Source organism: Rhinoderma darwinii, chromosome 5, assembly GCF_050947455.1.
Source record: "Rhinoderma darwinii isolate aRhiDar2 chromosome 5, aRhiDar2.hap1, whole genome shotgun sequence".
Lineage (NCBI taxonomy): Eukaryota > Metazoa > Chordata > Amphibia > Anura > Rhinodermatidae > Rhinoderma > Rhinoderma darwinii.
The window spans coordinates 187468713-187488262 of NC_134691.1; the positions used below are offsets into that span (position 1 = coordinate 187468713).

General features: G+C 36.2%; 1 protein-coding gene across 1 annotated transcript in view; it reads right to left on the minus strand.

The window, feature by feature from the left end:
- LOC142651748 (dynein axonemal heavy chain 5-like) overlaps positions 1 to 19550 on the minus strand; it is a 298958-nt gene that overhangs the window by 192064 nt on the left and 87344 nt on the right. Inside the window, exon 34 of the mRNA XM_075826792.1 lies at positions 18594 to 18722. Within this exon, the coding sequence (XP_075682907.1) occupies positions 18594 to 18722 (129 nt within the window). The remainder of the gene's footprint in view (positions 1 to 18593; positions 18723 to 19550) is intronic.

Here is a 19550-nt window from a genome sequence, read left to right on the forward strand (position 1 = left end):
AATAATGTACTATCAGACTTTCTAATACTAACAAACCTATTGTCACGATCTGTGGGTATCGTAATGGAGTAGCAGCTGGCCAAACAACAATCCTAGTACAATAGTACCTTTAATAGTACAGACAGTAATAGAGGCTCGGCACAGATGAAAGTGAAAGACACCAGACGTGGTGTACATCAGCAGGCGTGACCAGTGGCACAACAAGACTCCAACAGGTCAAGGCACCGGAACAGATATAGCACGGGATACAGGTGGCAGGGCACGGGAACAACAGGAACAGGATAACACTAAGGGACCATTTGCTAAGACTAACATGAGTAAACACAACAACGCTCAGACAAAGAGACTTTTTTATAGTCCAGGGGGATAATGGGCTAATTACAGATCTACTCATGTGTGTGCACTGGCCCTTTAAGGCAGAAACGCGAGCGCGCGCACCATACGGGAACCAGTGCAGTGATGCAGAAGTGAGTGCCGGCATTTTTCAGGAGAGAAATGCTTCCCGGCACTCACTGGTCCATGGCCGCGGCCGACAGGTAAAAACGATGGTCCGCGGCTGTGGACGTTACATCTATACATCAATAATCAGATATAACCAATATATACATCAATAATCAGACATTCTGATACTAACCAACTTATACATCAATAATTAAACATTCTGATACTAACCAACCTATACCATCAATAATCCGACATTCTGATACTAACCAACCTATACATCAATAAGCCGACATTCTGATACTGACCAACCTATACATCAATAATCAGACATTCTAATACTAACCAACCTATACATCAATAATCATACATTCTAATACTAACCAACATATACATCAATAATCATACATTCTGATACTACTTAACCTATACATCAATAATCAGACATTCTAATACTAACCAACCTATACATCAATAATACGACATTCTGATACTACTCAATCTATACATCAATAATCAGACATTCTAATACTAACTAACCTATACATCAATAATATGCTATTCTGATACTAACCAACCTATACGTCAATAATCAGATAGCCTAATACTAACCAACCTATACATCCATAATCCGACATTCTAATACTAACCAACCTATACATCAATATTCCGACATTCTGATACTAACCAATTTATACATCAATAATCCGACATTCTTATACTAACCAACCTATACTTCAATAATCAGATAGTCTAATACTAATCAACCTATACCCCAATAATCCGACATTCTAATACTAACCGATCTATATGTGAATAATCTGATATTCTAATGCTAACCAACCTATACATCAATAATCAGCTAGTCTAGTACTAACCAACCTATTCATCAATAATCAGATAGTCTAATACTAACCAACCTATACATCAATAATCCGACATTCTAATACTAACCAATCTATACGTAAATAATCCGACCCTCTAATACTAACCAACCTATACATCAATAATCAGACATTCTAATACTAACCAAACTATACATCAATAATCATACATTCTAATACTAACTAACCTATACATCAATAAGCCGACATTCTAATACTAACCAACCTATACGTGAATAATCCGACTTTCTAATGCTAACCAACCTATACAGCAATAATCAGATAGTCTAATACTAACCAACCTATACATCAATAATCTGAAATTCTAATACTAACCAACCTATACATCAATAATCCGACATTCTAATACTAACCAATCTATACGTAACTAATCCGACCATCTAATACTAACCAATTTACACATCAATAATCAGCCATTCTAATACTAACTAACCTATACATCAATAAGCCGACATTCTAATACTAACCAACCTATACATTAATAATCATAAATTCTGATACTACTCAACCTATACATAAATAATCAGACATTCTAATACTAACCAAACTATACATCAATAATACGACATTCTGATACTAACCAACCTATACATCAATAATCCGAAACATTCTGATTCTAACCAACCTAAACATCAATAATCCGACATTCTAATACTAATTAACATATACATCAATAATCAGACATTCTAATACTAACCAACCTATACATCAATATTCCGACATTCTAATACTAACCTACCTATATGTAAATAATCCGACATTCTAATGCTAACCAATTTATACATCAATAATCAGACATTCTAATACTAACCAACCTATACATCAATAATCATACAGTCTAATACTAACTAACCGATACATCAATAATACGACATTCTGATACTAACCAACCTATACATCAATATTCCGACATTCTGATACTAACCAACCTATACATCAATAATCCGACATTCTGATACTAATCAACCTATACCCCAATAATCCGACATTCTAATACTAACCAATCTATACGTGAATAATCCGATATTCTAATGCTAACCAACCTATACATCAATAATCAGCTAGTCTAGTACTAACCAACCTATTCACCAATAATCCGACATTCTAATACTAACCAATCTATACGTAAATAATCCGACCCTCTAATACTAACCAACTTACACATCAATAATCAGAAATTCTAATACTAAGCAAACTTTACATCAATAATCATACATTCTAATACTAACTAACCTATACATCAATAAGCCGACATTCTAATACTAACCAACCTATACATCAATAATCATAAATTCTGATACTACTCAACCTATACATAAATAATCAGACATTCTAATACTAACCAACCTATACGTGAATAATCCGACTTTCTAATGCTAACCAACCTATACAGCAATAATCAGATAGTCTAGTACTAACCAACCTATACACCAATAATCAGATAGTCTAATACTAACCAACCTATACATCAATAATCTGACATTCGAATACTAACCAACCTATACATCAATAATCCGACATTCTAATACTAACCAACCTATACATCAATAATCAGACATTCTAATACTAACCAACCTATACATAAATAATCAGATATTCTAATACTAACCAAACTATACATCAAAAATACGACATTCTGATACTAACCAACCTATGCATCAATAATCATAAATTCTGATACTACTCAACCTATACATAAATAAATCAGACATTCTAATAGTAACCAACCAATACATCAATAATCAGACATTTTAATAGTAACCAACCTATACATCAATAATCAGACAGCCTAATACTAACCAACCTATACATCAATAATCCGACATTCTAACACTAACCAGTCCATACGTAAATAATCTGACATTCTAATACTAACCAACCTATACATCCATAATCCGACATTCTAATACTAACCAAACTATACATCAATAATCATACATTCTAACACTAACTAACCTATACATCAATAAGCCGACATTCTAATACTAACCAACCTGAACATCAATAATCCAACATTATAATACTAACCAACCCATACATCAATAATCATACATTCAAATTCTAACCAACCTATACATCAATAATCATACATTCTGATGCTATTCAACCTATACATCAATAATACGACATTCTGATACTACTCAATCTTTACAACAATAATCCGACTTTCTAATACTAACCAACCTATACATCAATATTCCAACATTCTGATACTAACCAACCTATACATCAATAATCAGATGGTCTAATACTAACCAACCTATACATCAATAATCTGACATTCTAATACTAACCAACCTATACATCAATAATCCGACATTCTGATACTAACCAACCTATATGTAAATAATCTGACATTCTAATGCTAACCAACCTATACATCAATAATCCGACATTCTAATACTAACCAACCTATATGTAAATAATCTGACATTCTAATGCTAACCAACCTATACATCAATAATCAGACATTCTAATACTAACTAATTTATACATCAATAATCCGACATTCTAATACTAACCAACCTGAACATCAATAATCAGACAGACATTCTAATACTAACTAACCTATACATCAATAATCCCACAATCTAATACTAACCAACCTATATGTCAATAATCCCACATTCTAATACTAACCAACCTATACATCAATAATCAGACATTCTAATACCAACCAACCTATACATCAATAATCCTACATTCTGATACTAATCAACCTATACATCAATAATCAGACATTCTGATACTAACCAACATATACATCAATAATCAGACATTCTAATACCAACCAACCTATACATCAATAATCCTACATTCTGATACTAATCAACCTATACATCAATAATCATACATTCTAATACTAACCAACCTATACATCAATAATCAGACATTCTAATAGTAACCAAACTATACATCAATAATCCGACATTCTGATACTAAACATCCTATACCTCAATAATCAGATAGCCTAATACTGACCAACCTATACATCAATAATCCGACAATCTAACATTAACCAATCCATACGTAAATAATCCGACATTCTAATACTAACCAACCTATACATCCATAATCCGACATTCTAATACTAACCAAACTATACATCAATAATCATACATTCTAATACTAACCAACCTATACATCAATAATCTGACATTCTAATACTAACCAACCTATACATCAATAATCAGATAGCCTAATACTAACCAACCTATACATCAATAATCCGACATTTTGATACTAACCAACCTATACATCAATAATCAGATAGCCTAATACTAACCAACCTATACATCAATATTCCGACATTCTGATACTAACCAATTTATACATCAATAATCCGACATTCTTATACTAACCAACCTATACTTCAATAATCAGATAGTCTAATACTAATCAACCTATACCCCAATAATCCGACATTCTAATACTAACCAATCTATACGTGAATAATCCGATATTCTAATGCTAACCAACCTATACATCAATAATCAAATATAATGGTGGTTTCTCTTGGCTCAAATACCCACAAAATCTCTCTCAGACCGGAGCAGGCAAAACTAAATTGGGTATGATCCAACAAATACCCTAAATAGCATATATAAAGTACAGTGAAGTTTACCGCTCAGACGGCACTGGTAACAGTCCAATATCATTCAGTATAGACACTCTCTCCCAGAAAAATGCAGTGGACAGTCCGCAATCCAATGAGGGTGTGGATGGTAATTCTTATCCTTGTAGTTCCACCAAGCTCCTTATCGTCTCCCTCCACATTCAAAGAACTCCTGGTAGGAAAAGGATCTTATGTCTCTAATAGATGGAAAAAGGAAGACACATAGTGCAACACCCTCTGAAAAAGATTGCTCCACGCCAAGTTTAATCCATACTCACAGAAGTAACAAGAAATAAAAGCATCAAGGTAAGTAAAAATCTTTAAAATTTCTAGGCGGCACGCCAAACACTCTCGCCCGACCCTGGGTTTCGCCCTTCCGGCTTCCTCTGGGGCATGTCCGCCTAGACATTTTAAAGATTTTTACTTACCTTGATGCTTTTATTTCATGTTACTTCTGTGAGTATGGATTAAACTTGGCGTGGAGCAATCTTTTTCAGAGGGTGTTGCACTATGTGTCTTCCTTTTTCCATCTATTAGAGACATAAGATCCTTTTCCTACCAGGAGTTCTTTGAATGTGGAGGGAGACGATAAGGAGCTTGGTGGAACTACAAGGATAAGAATTACCATCCACACCCTCATTGGATTGCGGACTGTCCACTGCATTTTTCTGGGAGAGAGTGTCTATACTGAATGATATTGGACTGTTACCAGTGCCGTCTGAGCGGTAAACTTCACTGTACTTTATACATCAATAATCAGCTAGTCTAGTACTAACCAACCTATTCACCAATAATCAGATAGTCTAATACTAACCAACCTATACATCAATAATCCGACATTCTAATACTAACCAATCTATACGTAAATAATCCGACCCTCTAATACTAACCAATTTACACATCAATAATCAGACATTCTAATACTAACCAAACTATACATCAATAATCATACATTCTAATACTAACTAACCTATACATCAATAAGCCGACATTCTAATACTAACCAACCTATACATCAATAATCATAACTTCTGATACTACTCAACCTATACATAAATAATCAGACATTCTAATACTAACCAACCTATACGTGAATAATCCGACTTTCTAATGCTAACCAACCTATACAGCAATAATCAGATAGTCTAGTACTAACCAACCTATACACCAATAATCAGATAGTCTAATACTAACCAACCTATACATCAATAATCTCAAATTCTAATACTAACCAACCTATACATCAATAATCCGACATTCTAATACTAACCAATCTATACGTAACTAATCCGACCCTCTAATACTAACCAATTTACACATCAATAATCAGCCATTCTAATACTAACTAACCTATACATCAATAAACTGACATTCTAATCCTAACCAACCTATACATTAATAATCATAAATTCTGATACTACTCAACCTATATATAAATAATCAGACATTCTAATACTAACCAAACTATACATCAATAATACGACATTCTGATACTAACCAACCTATACATCAATAATCCGAAACATTCTGATACTAACCAACCTAAGCATCAATAATCCGACATTCTAATACTAATAAACATATACATCAATAATCAGACATTCTAATACTAACCAACCTATACATCAATAATCCGACATTCTAATACTAACCTACCTATATGTAAATAATCCGACATTCTAATGCTAACCAATTTATACATCAATAATCATACATTCTAATACTAACTAACCGATACATCAATAATACGACATTCTGATACTAACCAACCTATACATCAATAATCCAACATTCTAATAGTAACCAACCTATACATCAAAAATACGACATTCTGATACTAACCAACCTATAAATCAATAATAATAAATTCTGATACTACTCAACCTATACATAAATAATCAGACATTCTAATACTAACCAACCAATACATCAATAATCAGACATTCTAATAGTAACCAACCTATACATCAATAATATGACATTCTGATACTAGACATCCTATACATCAATAATCCAACATTCTAACACTAACCAGTCCATACGTAAATAATCTGACATTCTAATACTAACCAACCTATACATCAATAATCCAACATTCTAACACTAACCAGTCCATACGTAAATAATCTGACATTCTAATACTAACCAACCTATACATCCATAATCCGACATGTTAATACTAACCAAACTATACATCAATAATCATACATTCTAATATTAACTAACCTATACATCAATAAACCGACATTCTAATACTAACCAACCTATACATCAATAATCCAACATTCTAATACTAACCAACCCATACATCAATAATCAGACATTCCAATACTAATCAACCTATACATCAATAATCATACATTCAAATTCTAACCAAACTATACATCAATATTCATACATTTTGATACTATTCAACGTATACATCAATAATATGACATTCTGATACTACTCAATCTATACATCAATATTCCAACATTCTGATACTAACCAACCTATACATCAATAATCAGATGGTCTAATACTAACCAACCTATACATCAATAATCTGACATTCTAATACTAACCAACCTATACATCAATAATCAGATAGCCTAATACTAACCAACCTATACATCAATAATCCGACATTCTAATACTAACTAACCTATATGTAAATAATCTGACATTCTAATGCTAACCAACCTATACATCAATAATCAGACATTCTAATACTAACTTATACATCAATAATCCGACATTCTAATACTAACCAACCTGAACATCAATAATCAGACAGACATTCTAATACTAACTAACCTATACATCAATAATCCCATTCTAATACTAACCAACCTATACATCAATTATCCGACATTCTGATACTAAACATCCTATACCTCAATAATCAGATAGCCTAATACTAACCAACCTATACATCAATAATCCGACATTCTAATACTAACCAACCTATACATCCATAATCCGACATTCTAATACTAACCAAACTATACATCAATAATCATACATGCTAATACTAACTAACCTATATATCAATAAACCGACATTCTAATACTAACCAACCTATACAGCAATAATCCAACATTCTAATACTAACCAACCCATATATCAATAATCTGACATTCCAATACTAATCAAACTATACATCAATAATCATACATTCTAATTCTAACCAACCTATACATCAATAATCATACATTCTAATACTATTCAACCTATACATCAATAATCCGACATTCTAATACTAACCAACCTATACAGCAATAATACGACATTCTGATACTAATCAACCTATACATCAATAATCCAACATTCTAATACTAACCAACCTATACATCAATAATCATACATTCTAATACTAACCATGCTATACATCAATAATCCGACATTCTGATACTAACCAATCTATACATCAATAATCCGACATTCTAATACTAACCATGCTATACATCAATAATCCGACATTCTGATACTAACCAACCTATACATCAATAATCAGACATAATACTAACCAACCTGAACATCATTAATCGGATAGTCTAATACTAACCAACCTTTACATCAATAATCCGACATTCTAATACTAATCAACCTAAACATCAATAATCTGACATTCTAATACTAACCAACCTATACATCAATAATCAGACATTCTGATACTAACCAACCTCTACATCAATAATCTGACAATCTAATACTAACAAACTTATACATCAATCATACGACATTCTAATAATAACCAACCTGTACATCACTATTCCGACATTCTGATACTAACCAACCTATACATCAATAATCCGACATACTAATACTAACCATCCTATACATCAATAATCCAACATTCTAATACTAACCAACCCATACATCAATAATCAGATAGTCGGATACTAACCAACCTAAACATCAATAATACGACATTCTGATACTTACCAACCTATACATCAATAATCATACATTCCAATACTAAGCAACCTATACATCAATAATCAGACATTTCTATACTAACCAACCTATACATCAATTATCAGACAATCTAATACTAACCAACCTCTACATAAATAATTAGACAATCTAATACTAACAAACCTATACATTTATAATACGACATTCTGACACTAAGCAACCTATACGTCAATAATCAGATATTCTAATACGAACCAACCTATACATCAATGATCCGACATTCTGATACTAAACAACCTATACATCAATAATCAGATAGTCTAATATTAACCAACCTATACATTAATAATCCAACATTCTAATACTAACAAACCTATACATCAATAATCAGACGTTCTAATACTAACTAACCTATACATCAATAATCAGACATTCTAATACTAACCAACCTATACATCAATATTCATACATTCTAATACTAACCAACCTATACATCAATAATCCGACATTCTATTACTAACCAACCTATACATCAATAATCAGACATTCCGATACTACTCAACTTATACATCAATAATCAGACATTCTAATACTAACTAACCTATACATCAATAATACGCTATTCTGATACTAACCAACCTATACATCAATAATCCGACATTCTAAGGGTAGTGTTTTGGGCTGTAACCCCTCGAAAAATGGCTGAAAAATCGGAAGCAGAACGCCTAAAAACATCTGCCCATTGACTTCAATGGAAAAAACAGAGTTCTCCTCCGACGGGCAGTTTTTTATGTGGCCGTTTGTTAAAACAGCCGCATAAAAAAACGGCTGTGAAAAAGAAGTGCACGTCACTTCTGCAGCCGTTTTTGGAGCTGTTTTTCATAGACTCTATAGAAAAACAGCTCCATAAATGGCCGTGAAAAACGCGAGTATAATTAAAAAACGGCTGAAATTCAGGATCTGTTTTCACTTGAAAATAGCTCCGTATTATCAGACGTTTTTTAGTAAGCGTGTGAACATACCCTAATACTAACCAACCTATACATCAATAGTCAGACATTCTAATACTAACCAACCTATACATCAATAATCCGACATTCTAATACTAACCAACCTATACATCAATAATCCGACATTCTGATACTAACCAACCTATACATGAATAATTAGATAGTCTAATAATAACCAACCTATACATGAATAATTGGATAGTCTAATAATAATCAACCTATACATGAATAATCAGATAGTCTAATACTAACCAACCTGTACATCAATAATCAGACATTCTGATACTAACCAACCTATACATGAATAATCAGATAGTCTAATACTAACCAACCTGTACATCAATAATCCAACATTCTAATATTAACCAACCTATACAGCCATAATCCGACATTCTGATACTATCCAACCCAGTGGTGTAGCTGTAGGGGTCGCAGTTGCGACCGGGCCCTTAAGCCTGGGGGCCCACGGGCCCCCGTTACCATACAGCATGCTTGTTAAATAAATTTTCTGTGCCGTGAAGCCGGCACTTCCTGGTTACGGTCACATGGTACACTTAGTGTACCATGTGATCGTGTTGTCACGTGACACGTCTTCCACCCAGTGCAGTGGAAGAGCCGGTGCAGAGGACTCCAGGTGAGCAGCAGAGTCTGTATTGTAATGTATTGTTTTGTGTTGTATTGTGTTGGCTTGTAATGTATTGTGTTGCCTTGTAATGTAATGTGTTGTATAGTGCTGTTTGCGGTGGAGAGGGGGGGCCCGTTAAATTACAGCCCCCCTCCGCTCTCCACCGCAAACTGCACAATACAACACAATACATTACACACTTCGGGTCGCGTCCCCCTGGGGGTTCGTGTGAAGACCTTCGGGTGGTTGTGAGTCACTCACCGAGGTCCCGGTTCCATTCAATGCTGGAGCAAGGAGCTGACGTTTCCTTGATACAGCATTCACTGTGCCCTGAGCGGCTCAATGCAAGCAGGCGGGATGTAGCGACATCATCGCGCCTGTCTGCGCCGAGTCACTCATAGCGCACACCGGAGGAGGCGAAGGATCCTCCACCCGGCGTGGGAACGGGGATAGGGAAGTAATTATGCTATTTTTGTATTATGCACATATGGGGGCATTATACTGTATGGGGGCTGATATGGTGGGGCGGGCATTATACTGCATCGGGGGCTGATATGGCATGGGGGCTGATAAGATGGGGGGCATTATACTGCATTGGGGCTGATATGGGGAATTATACTGTATGGGGGGCTGATATGGGAGGGCATTATACTGTATGGGTAGCTCATATGGGGGGCATTATACTGTATGGGGAGCTGATATGGAGGGGCATTATACTGTATGGGGAGCTGATATGGGGGGCATTATACTGTATGGAAGCTGATATGGAGGGGCATTATACTGTAAGGGGGATGATATGGGGGCATTATACTGTATGGGGAGCTGATATGGGGGGCATTATACTGTATGCGGAGCTGATATGGAGGGCAATTATACTGTATGGGGAGCTCATATGGGGGCATTATACTGTTTGGGGAGCTCATATGGGGGCATTATACTGTATGGGAAGCTCATATGGGGGGCATTATACTGTATGGGAGCTGATATGGAGGGGCATTATACTATATGGGGGCTGATATGGGGGCATTATACTGTATGGGGAGCTCATATGGGGGGCATTATGTATGGGGAGCTCATATGGGGGCATTATACTGTATGGGGAGCTGATATGGGGGCATTTTTCTGTATGGGGAGCTGATATGGGGGCATTATACTGTATGGGGAGCTGATATGGGGGCATTATATTGTATGGGGGCTGATATGGGGGGCACTATACTGTATTGGGTCAGCTATGTGGGGCATTATACTGTTGGGCTGATATGGGGAGCACTATACGTTATGGGGCTGTTATGGGGGGCATTATACTGTATGGGGCAGTTATGGGGCATTATACTGTGTGGGGGCAGCTATGGGAGCATTATACTCTGTGGGGGCCTTATTCTATGGGGGCTGTTGGGCAAGGCGTCTGGACATATGCGTGCGCAGGGGTCTGTTGATGGTGGTGTTGGGGAGGGGTAGGGGAGGGGTAGGGGAGGGGTAGGGGGGCCCATGCTGAATTCTTGCACCCGGGCCCATAAACCTTTAGCTACGCCCCTGACCCAACCTATACATCAATAATCAGATAGTTTAATACTAACCAACCTATACATCAATAATCCGACATTCTGATACTAACCAACCTATACATCAATAATCCGACATTCTAATACTAACCAACCTATACATCGATAATCAGATAGTCGGATATTAACCACCTTATCCATCAATAATCTGACATTCTGATAGTAACCAACCTATACACCAATAATCCGACATTCTAATGCTAACCAACCTATACTTTATCTGATTATTGATGTATAGGTTGGTTAGTATTAAAATGTCTGATTATTAGTCTGATACTAACCAACCTATACATCAATAATCAGACATTCTGATACTAACCAACCTATAGATCAATAATCAGACTTTCTAATACTAACCAACCTATACTTTAGTAAATCAGACATTTTAATACTAACCAACCTATACATCAATAATCAGATAAAGTATAGGTTGGTTAGTATTAGAATGTCGGATTATTGATGTATAGGTTGGTTAGCATTTTTAATACTAACCAACCTATACATCAATAATCCGACATTCTGACACTAACCAACCAATACGTCAATAATCAGATAGCCTAATACTAACTAATCTATACATCAATAATCTGACATTCTGACACTAACCAACCTATACATCAATAATCAAAAATGAGTAAAGGATAAGGTTAATATACAGATTTGAAAGAACATGTGCGGTCAGAGGTGCTAATTTATATCCGTCAATAATGGAATCTGTATTGTATGTCTGCTGTTAAATTGAAATCTTCTTTGAACTCCTTGCTGTATTATATTCTCTGATCATCAAATGTATTGTGGACTTAATCCTGCATCAGTGTTTAATAATTTAAATGTGGTGTAGGTTGAAATAAATACTGTAATAGCGCCGGCTCAGCTTGTGAGCTTTATTATTTGTGTTCAAATACATTTTATAAAATACCATAATTTATTCCTTCGTTAATAGTTGTTAGGCACTACGACATGCTGATAGGTAAGCTCAATAAATCTAAACTTCAGAGAATAATGAGAACAACAACAGAAACCATATCATTTGGCCAACAAAAGATTGAGTGCCAACTCCACTGCCAAGGAACCAATAAACAGTATTGTGTTCCAGCAGTAAATTGTCTTACGACAATTCCTTTTAGTGGAAATCATGTCATAACTTGGCTGCAGTGATTGCCTAGAGACAATTTTTTCATTCATTTACAGTAAATTACTGGAAAACACTATTTCGCTGCTGACAAGCTACTACTAGATGGAGGGCAAAAAGCTCTTGCTTATGGGTTGGCTTTCAAAATAATTAGGTTAGGTTCATACTGTGTTCAGGCATTACGTTCGGCAGGCCTATTTCAAATATTCCACTGAATGTACTGTATGCCTAAGACTTATACAACTTCCATTATTCCATAAAAATAAAAAAAACGACCACCAAGCATTAAATAGTTGTAATTAAAAATCATACTGGCGTATACTGACAAAACGTATCTAAAAAGGACTCTCTTGGCATACATCTGGCGAAAACAAGTCTATGGGCACGTTCGACGTTGAGAATTTCCCAAGTTACATGCTGAATGTAAAACCTAGATGTGATGTGAACCCCGCCTTAGTTAGTCCCTATTTTATAAGCTTCCACAGATCACAAAATCTGACCGGAGACCCTAAGGCTGGGTTTATAAATATCATAAATATTAGGCTCTCTACAAACCCACACTAAAATCTGCAACGAAATGCACGTTACATTTTGATTTTGTCGCGGATTTTGATGCGAATACAGCTGCAGATTTCACTCATTGAACTGCAATAAATCAAATCTGCTGTAAATAAGTGTTGCATTTCTACAACAGATAGGGCGCGCTGTGGATTTGAAAATCCGAAGAATGTTTAGAATCCACTGCAGGTTTTTTTTTCTGGGGTTCGTACTGTACTTTGTTGTGAACTTTTGATGTGGATTCTGCAATCTAATTTCTGCAATAAATATGTGACGTGTGAATCTGGCCTAAAAGTATGTAAGTAACTAAAACAATTACAGTAGCGATTATATAGGAGTGCAATGGTCCTAAAAAAAAGTATGCAAAGGAAGGTATTGCCAGAGAACTAGATACCACCATTTCTATAGTATAGTTAAGAATGATTATGTCTAAATGGTATGGGACCCACTACAACCTCTGTAGGCTCTGCTCCAATTGCAGGATTTTCCGATGTATACCACCAAGGGAGGGCTGCGACGTATATGCCACTGTATAAGAATGCAGTAGTATATGTTACGAAAAGCTTCCCATGTTAAAAGAAAATATAAACCACGCTGTAAACGCTTTTTCTTGCAGGATGTCCCTGTATGAAAAAGCGTAGTCAAACACAATGGGAACAGAACCTTATAAGCAGGGATCTACACAACAGTTTCCATAAAATGTATCCTTAACATTTATTAAATGGCATACTATATAAAAACCTAAAAGTTGGGGCCTCATAAATTAAAATGACTTAACAGGGGTTATGTGGGGAACGAAAATGATTAACAGTGTACTCACTGCAGTATGTGAGTACACTCGCTAATATACATTCCGGTCCCCCGTCGCGCTGATTATGAGATTTTAATAGATTTCTATAGCACTGGCGGGGGACCGGAGGTGTAGCAGCACAGTTTTCCTTCATGATGACACGACTCTTCGTCATGTGACCGGCCCGGCTGTACTCTATGTAATCGCTGTACCACTGCTACTTCTCATACATAGAGTACAGCGGGGGGCTGGTCACATGACGACGACTCATATGGTCATCAAAGAAGGCTGTGCAACTAGACTTCCAGTCCCCCGCCAGCGCTATAAAAATTTATTAAAGTCTCATAAACAGAACGACGGGGGACCGGAATGTATATTAGCGAGTGTACTAACATACTGCAGTGAGTAAACTGCTAATACTTCTCAGTCCACAGATAACCCTTTTATATTTTTGTCCTCACTTTCTATGCAGGAAATGAAAAATGAATATGGTCACTGATAGATTGCCATCACAAGGTCACTTATTCCCCGAATACATACATGATGTGTAATGGTGTTTGTTCATATTGGGAAAGACTAGAACATTTTTACTGTTCCAGATTCTTCTAATTATGTGTTTGATACAGTCAAGTCACAGTCACCACGTAATTTAATTTAAGTGCACAAGGCTATTTGCATGGCTAATTGAAGTCGGTAAAAAATGAATATGCTGTACTTAAAAAGACAAGCTACGCAGTAGACACACAAATGAAGGGCTCCTGTGCTGATGTACTCTCATTTGTTATATATAAATATTCATACAACAATTACATCTCCGCACGCATTCATTTATAGATAGCTATAGTTCATAACATGCAGAACAAAGCAAATTGATATAGAAGAGGAAATGTCACCTGCTGGTCAGATTGCTTCTCCAAACCCACACACAATTTGCGGGGTCCCCAGCTTCATAGATTGATGGTTTTTACCTCTCTCCAATTCGGTTGCATGTTATGATACCCACTAGTACCTTTACTATCCTGAACACCACAATTCATTAACAGCCAGGGTGAAGCAGCCTTTATTATTCTAAAGTACCCAATCTTTCCAATATATACAGGTGTTTTACAATCCAAATAATTAATAGTCAAATTTTAGAAAACATGAACTTATCTGGCATGCAAACAAACGCACTAATATAGAAATAGTTACCAAACATACAAAAACAACCTTCAGCAAAACAAATTGAGAAACTAATTATATATATATATATATATATATATATATATATATATACAGTGAAGGAAATAGGTATTTGATCCCTTGCTGATTTTGTAAGTTTGCCCACTGTCAAAGACATGAACAGTCCAGAATTTTTAGGCTAGGTTAATTTTACCAGTCAGAGATAGATTATATTAAAAAAAAAACAGAAAATCACATTGTCAAAATTATATATATTTATTTGCATTGTGCACAGAGAAATAAGTATTTTATCCCTTTGGCAAACAAGACTTAATACTTGGTGGCAAAACCCTTGTTGGCATGCACAGCAGTCAGATGTTTTTTGTAGTTGATGATGAGGTTTGCACACATTAGATGGAATTTTGACCCACTCCTCTTTGCAGATCATCTGTAAATCATTAAGATTTCGAGGCTGTCGCTTGGCAACTCGGATCTTCAGCTCCCTTCATAAGTTTTCGATGGGATTAAGGTCTGGAGACTGGCTAGGCCACTCCATGACCTTAATGTGCTTCTTTTTGAGCCACTCCTTTGTTGCCTTGGCTATATGTTTCGTGTCATTGTCGTGCTGGAAGACCCAGCCACGAGCCATTTTTAATGTCCTGGTGGAGGGAAGGAGGTGGTCACTCAGGATTTGACGGTACATGGCTCCATCCATTCTCCCATTGATGCGGTGAAGTAGTCCTGTGCCCTTAGCAGAGAAACACCCCCAAAACATAATGTTTCCACCTCCATGCTTGACAGTGGGGACGGTGTTCTTTGGGTCATAGGCAGCATTTCTCTTCCTCCAAACACGGCGAGTTGAGTTAATGCCAAAGAGCTCAATTTTAGTCTCATCTGACCACAGCACCTTCTCCCAATCACTCTCAATCACCCAGATGTTCATTTGCACACTTCAGATGGGCCTGTACATGTGCCTTCTTGAGCAGGGGGACCTTGCGGGCACTGCAGGATTTTAATCCATTACGGCGTAATGTGTTACCAATGGTTTTCTTGGTGACTGTGGTCCCAGCTGCCTTGAGATCATTAACAAGTTCCCCCCCGTGTAGTTTTCGGCTGAGCTCTCACCTTCCTCAGGATCAAGGATACCCCACGAGGTAAGATTTTGCATGGAGCGCCAGATCAATGTCGATTGACAGTCATTTTGTATGTCTTCCATTTTCTTACTATTGCACCAACAGTTGTCTCCTTCTCACCCAGTGTCTTACTTATGGTTTTGTAGCCCAATCCAGCCTTGTGCAGGTCTATGGTCTTGTCCCTGACATCCTTAGAAAGCTCTTTGGTCTTGCCCATGTTGCAGAGGTTAGAGTCAGACTGATTAATTGAGTCTGTGGACAGGAGTCTTTTATACAGGTGACCATGTAAGACAGCTGTCTTTAATGCAGGCACCAAGTTGATTTGGAGCGTGTAACTGGTCTGGAGGAGGCTGAATTCTTAATGGTTGGTAGGGGATTAAATACTTATTTCTCTGTGCACAATGCAAATAAATATATATAATTTTGACTATGTGATTTTCTGTTTTGTTTTTATTATATATAATCTATCTCTCACTGGTAAAATTAACCTAGCCTAAAAATTCTAGACTGTTCATGACTTTGACAGTGGGCAAACTTACAAAATCAGCAAGGGATCAAGTACTTATTTCCTTCACTGTATATATATATATATATATATATATATATATATATACACATACATATATATATATATATATATATATATATATATATATATATCAGAAAAAGCCTATTCTACTAAATATAAATGTTATTATATATATATATATATATATATATATATATATATATATATATATATATATATATATATATATATATATATATATATATAAAAAGCTCCAAGACAATTCTTACATACTAGCCAAGCGTTCTCTAATGGCCCGGTATCATTTAGGAAATGAGTCTGTGTGGCCTTATTAGACACAAGTCAAGAAGGGAACAGATCGGTCAGGGGTTACAGTTAACAGGCACACTCCTTTATTTTTAGAAGCAGGTCAGTGTCTCATAATAGAGTTTATTCTGTATAGACCATTGCTTCAAAATGACAGAAGTGCTGGATAGGTCATCTGAGAGGCTATCATTAAATCTCACGAAGTTAAAGACTCAGAGGCAAGTCTTTCAGAATCAATGCAATAATACTATCCAAGTACGTGACTGATGAAGCAAGCTAAAATACTGGGAATGAGAAATTGCAGAACATTTTGTTGTTTGTTTTACTAATCGCAAGTATATTGGTGTCTAATGTAAAGGAAATGTCCAGTTTTTCATGTTTAACCTTATCAAGACATATAAAACGACATTGCTGTGCGGTACAACATCAGCATAAACCCCACGACATCAATTAAATATTATTAATAATTAAAAAATGATTATAAAGGACTGTTCCTCCAAATATACATAGCAGGAATTACCTACAATTTTATCAAGTCTAAAACCTATTTTGCTTGGTCACAAACTGTTGGATAAGCAGAGGTTATATTACGGGTACAGGGTCTGAATGGGGTTTGTCAGAAGGCATTTGATTAGTGATAGATTTACAGCCCAAATGAATCTCTCACTGATCAGAGACTTATGCTATAACTCGCTGGCACAGGAAGGTTGGAGGGATACCTGCTACCAACATGTCGAAGCATAAACTGGTGTTTCGATAAGCTGTGCTATGGATATGGGAGGCTTCTGCTCATAGGGAGTATTTAAAAAATCCAAATACTGTAAGCAGTGGCCGGCCCCTTGTGAGAAAATAATCAGTAGAAATAAAACGCTAACTTGGGGTTTATCGATGAATTGCTGACACAATTTAGTCTTACACTACTAACCTCAATATCCTCTTTGTATTTTAGCAAGGATGCTTCCATTATATTCTTCAGGGAAAAGCTTTCTGACTCTACATCAAAACTATGGCCGGTAAGTTGTGATATTCTGTCCCAGTGTCTCTTCATCATTGCCTAGAGAGAGGAAAGCAGCTGGAAATTAAATTGATACTGCACAATAAATATAAGAAAGATACAATTACACTATGTAGAACGACACACAATAGTAACACTTCAGACCAAGGACCACTTTCATGCAAGGCAATTTTTCCACGGACCGACGGGTGGAGGGGGGTTTATGACGCACATTGCTAAACACCCTGCAGACTGAAATTAAATTAAAATAAAATAAAAAAGGCTTTTAGGGCCAGTTCACACGTTGCCTAAATACTGCAGATTTTCCGCAACATAATTAGTTGCAGAAAATCCGCAGCATAATAAAGTAGCAAAAAAGTGGACGAGATAGAACAAATCTCATCCACACGCTGCGTGAATACTGAGCGGAAAAAACACTCAGAAATTGACATGCGGTGCAGAGTTTTATTCCGCAGGATGTCAATTGTATTTATGAAAACGCTGCTTATTTGTAGTGGGTTTTCCCCATTGAATTAATTGGGGAGGTAAAACCCACAACAAATAGCGGTTGTTGCGTTTTTTTGCAGCGGAATCGCAGGGATTCCTCTGCAAAAAACGCAACTCAGAAAAAAAAAACCTTATACTTACCCAAAAGTCTGTGTTTCTTCCTCCAGGCCGGCCTCCTGGGTTGACGTTTCATCCCATGTGACCACTGCAGCCAATCACAGGTTCTAGCAGTGGTCACATGGGATGAAACGTCATTCCAGGAGGCCGGCTTGGATGATGTCAGAGGGTCGGCCCTGGGATAACGTTTCATCCCATGTGACCGCCGCTGCAGCCAATCACAGGCTGCAGCTGTCTCCTGGGATGAAACGTCATCCCAGGAGG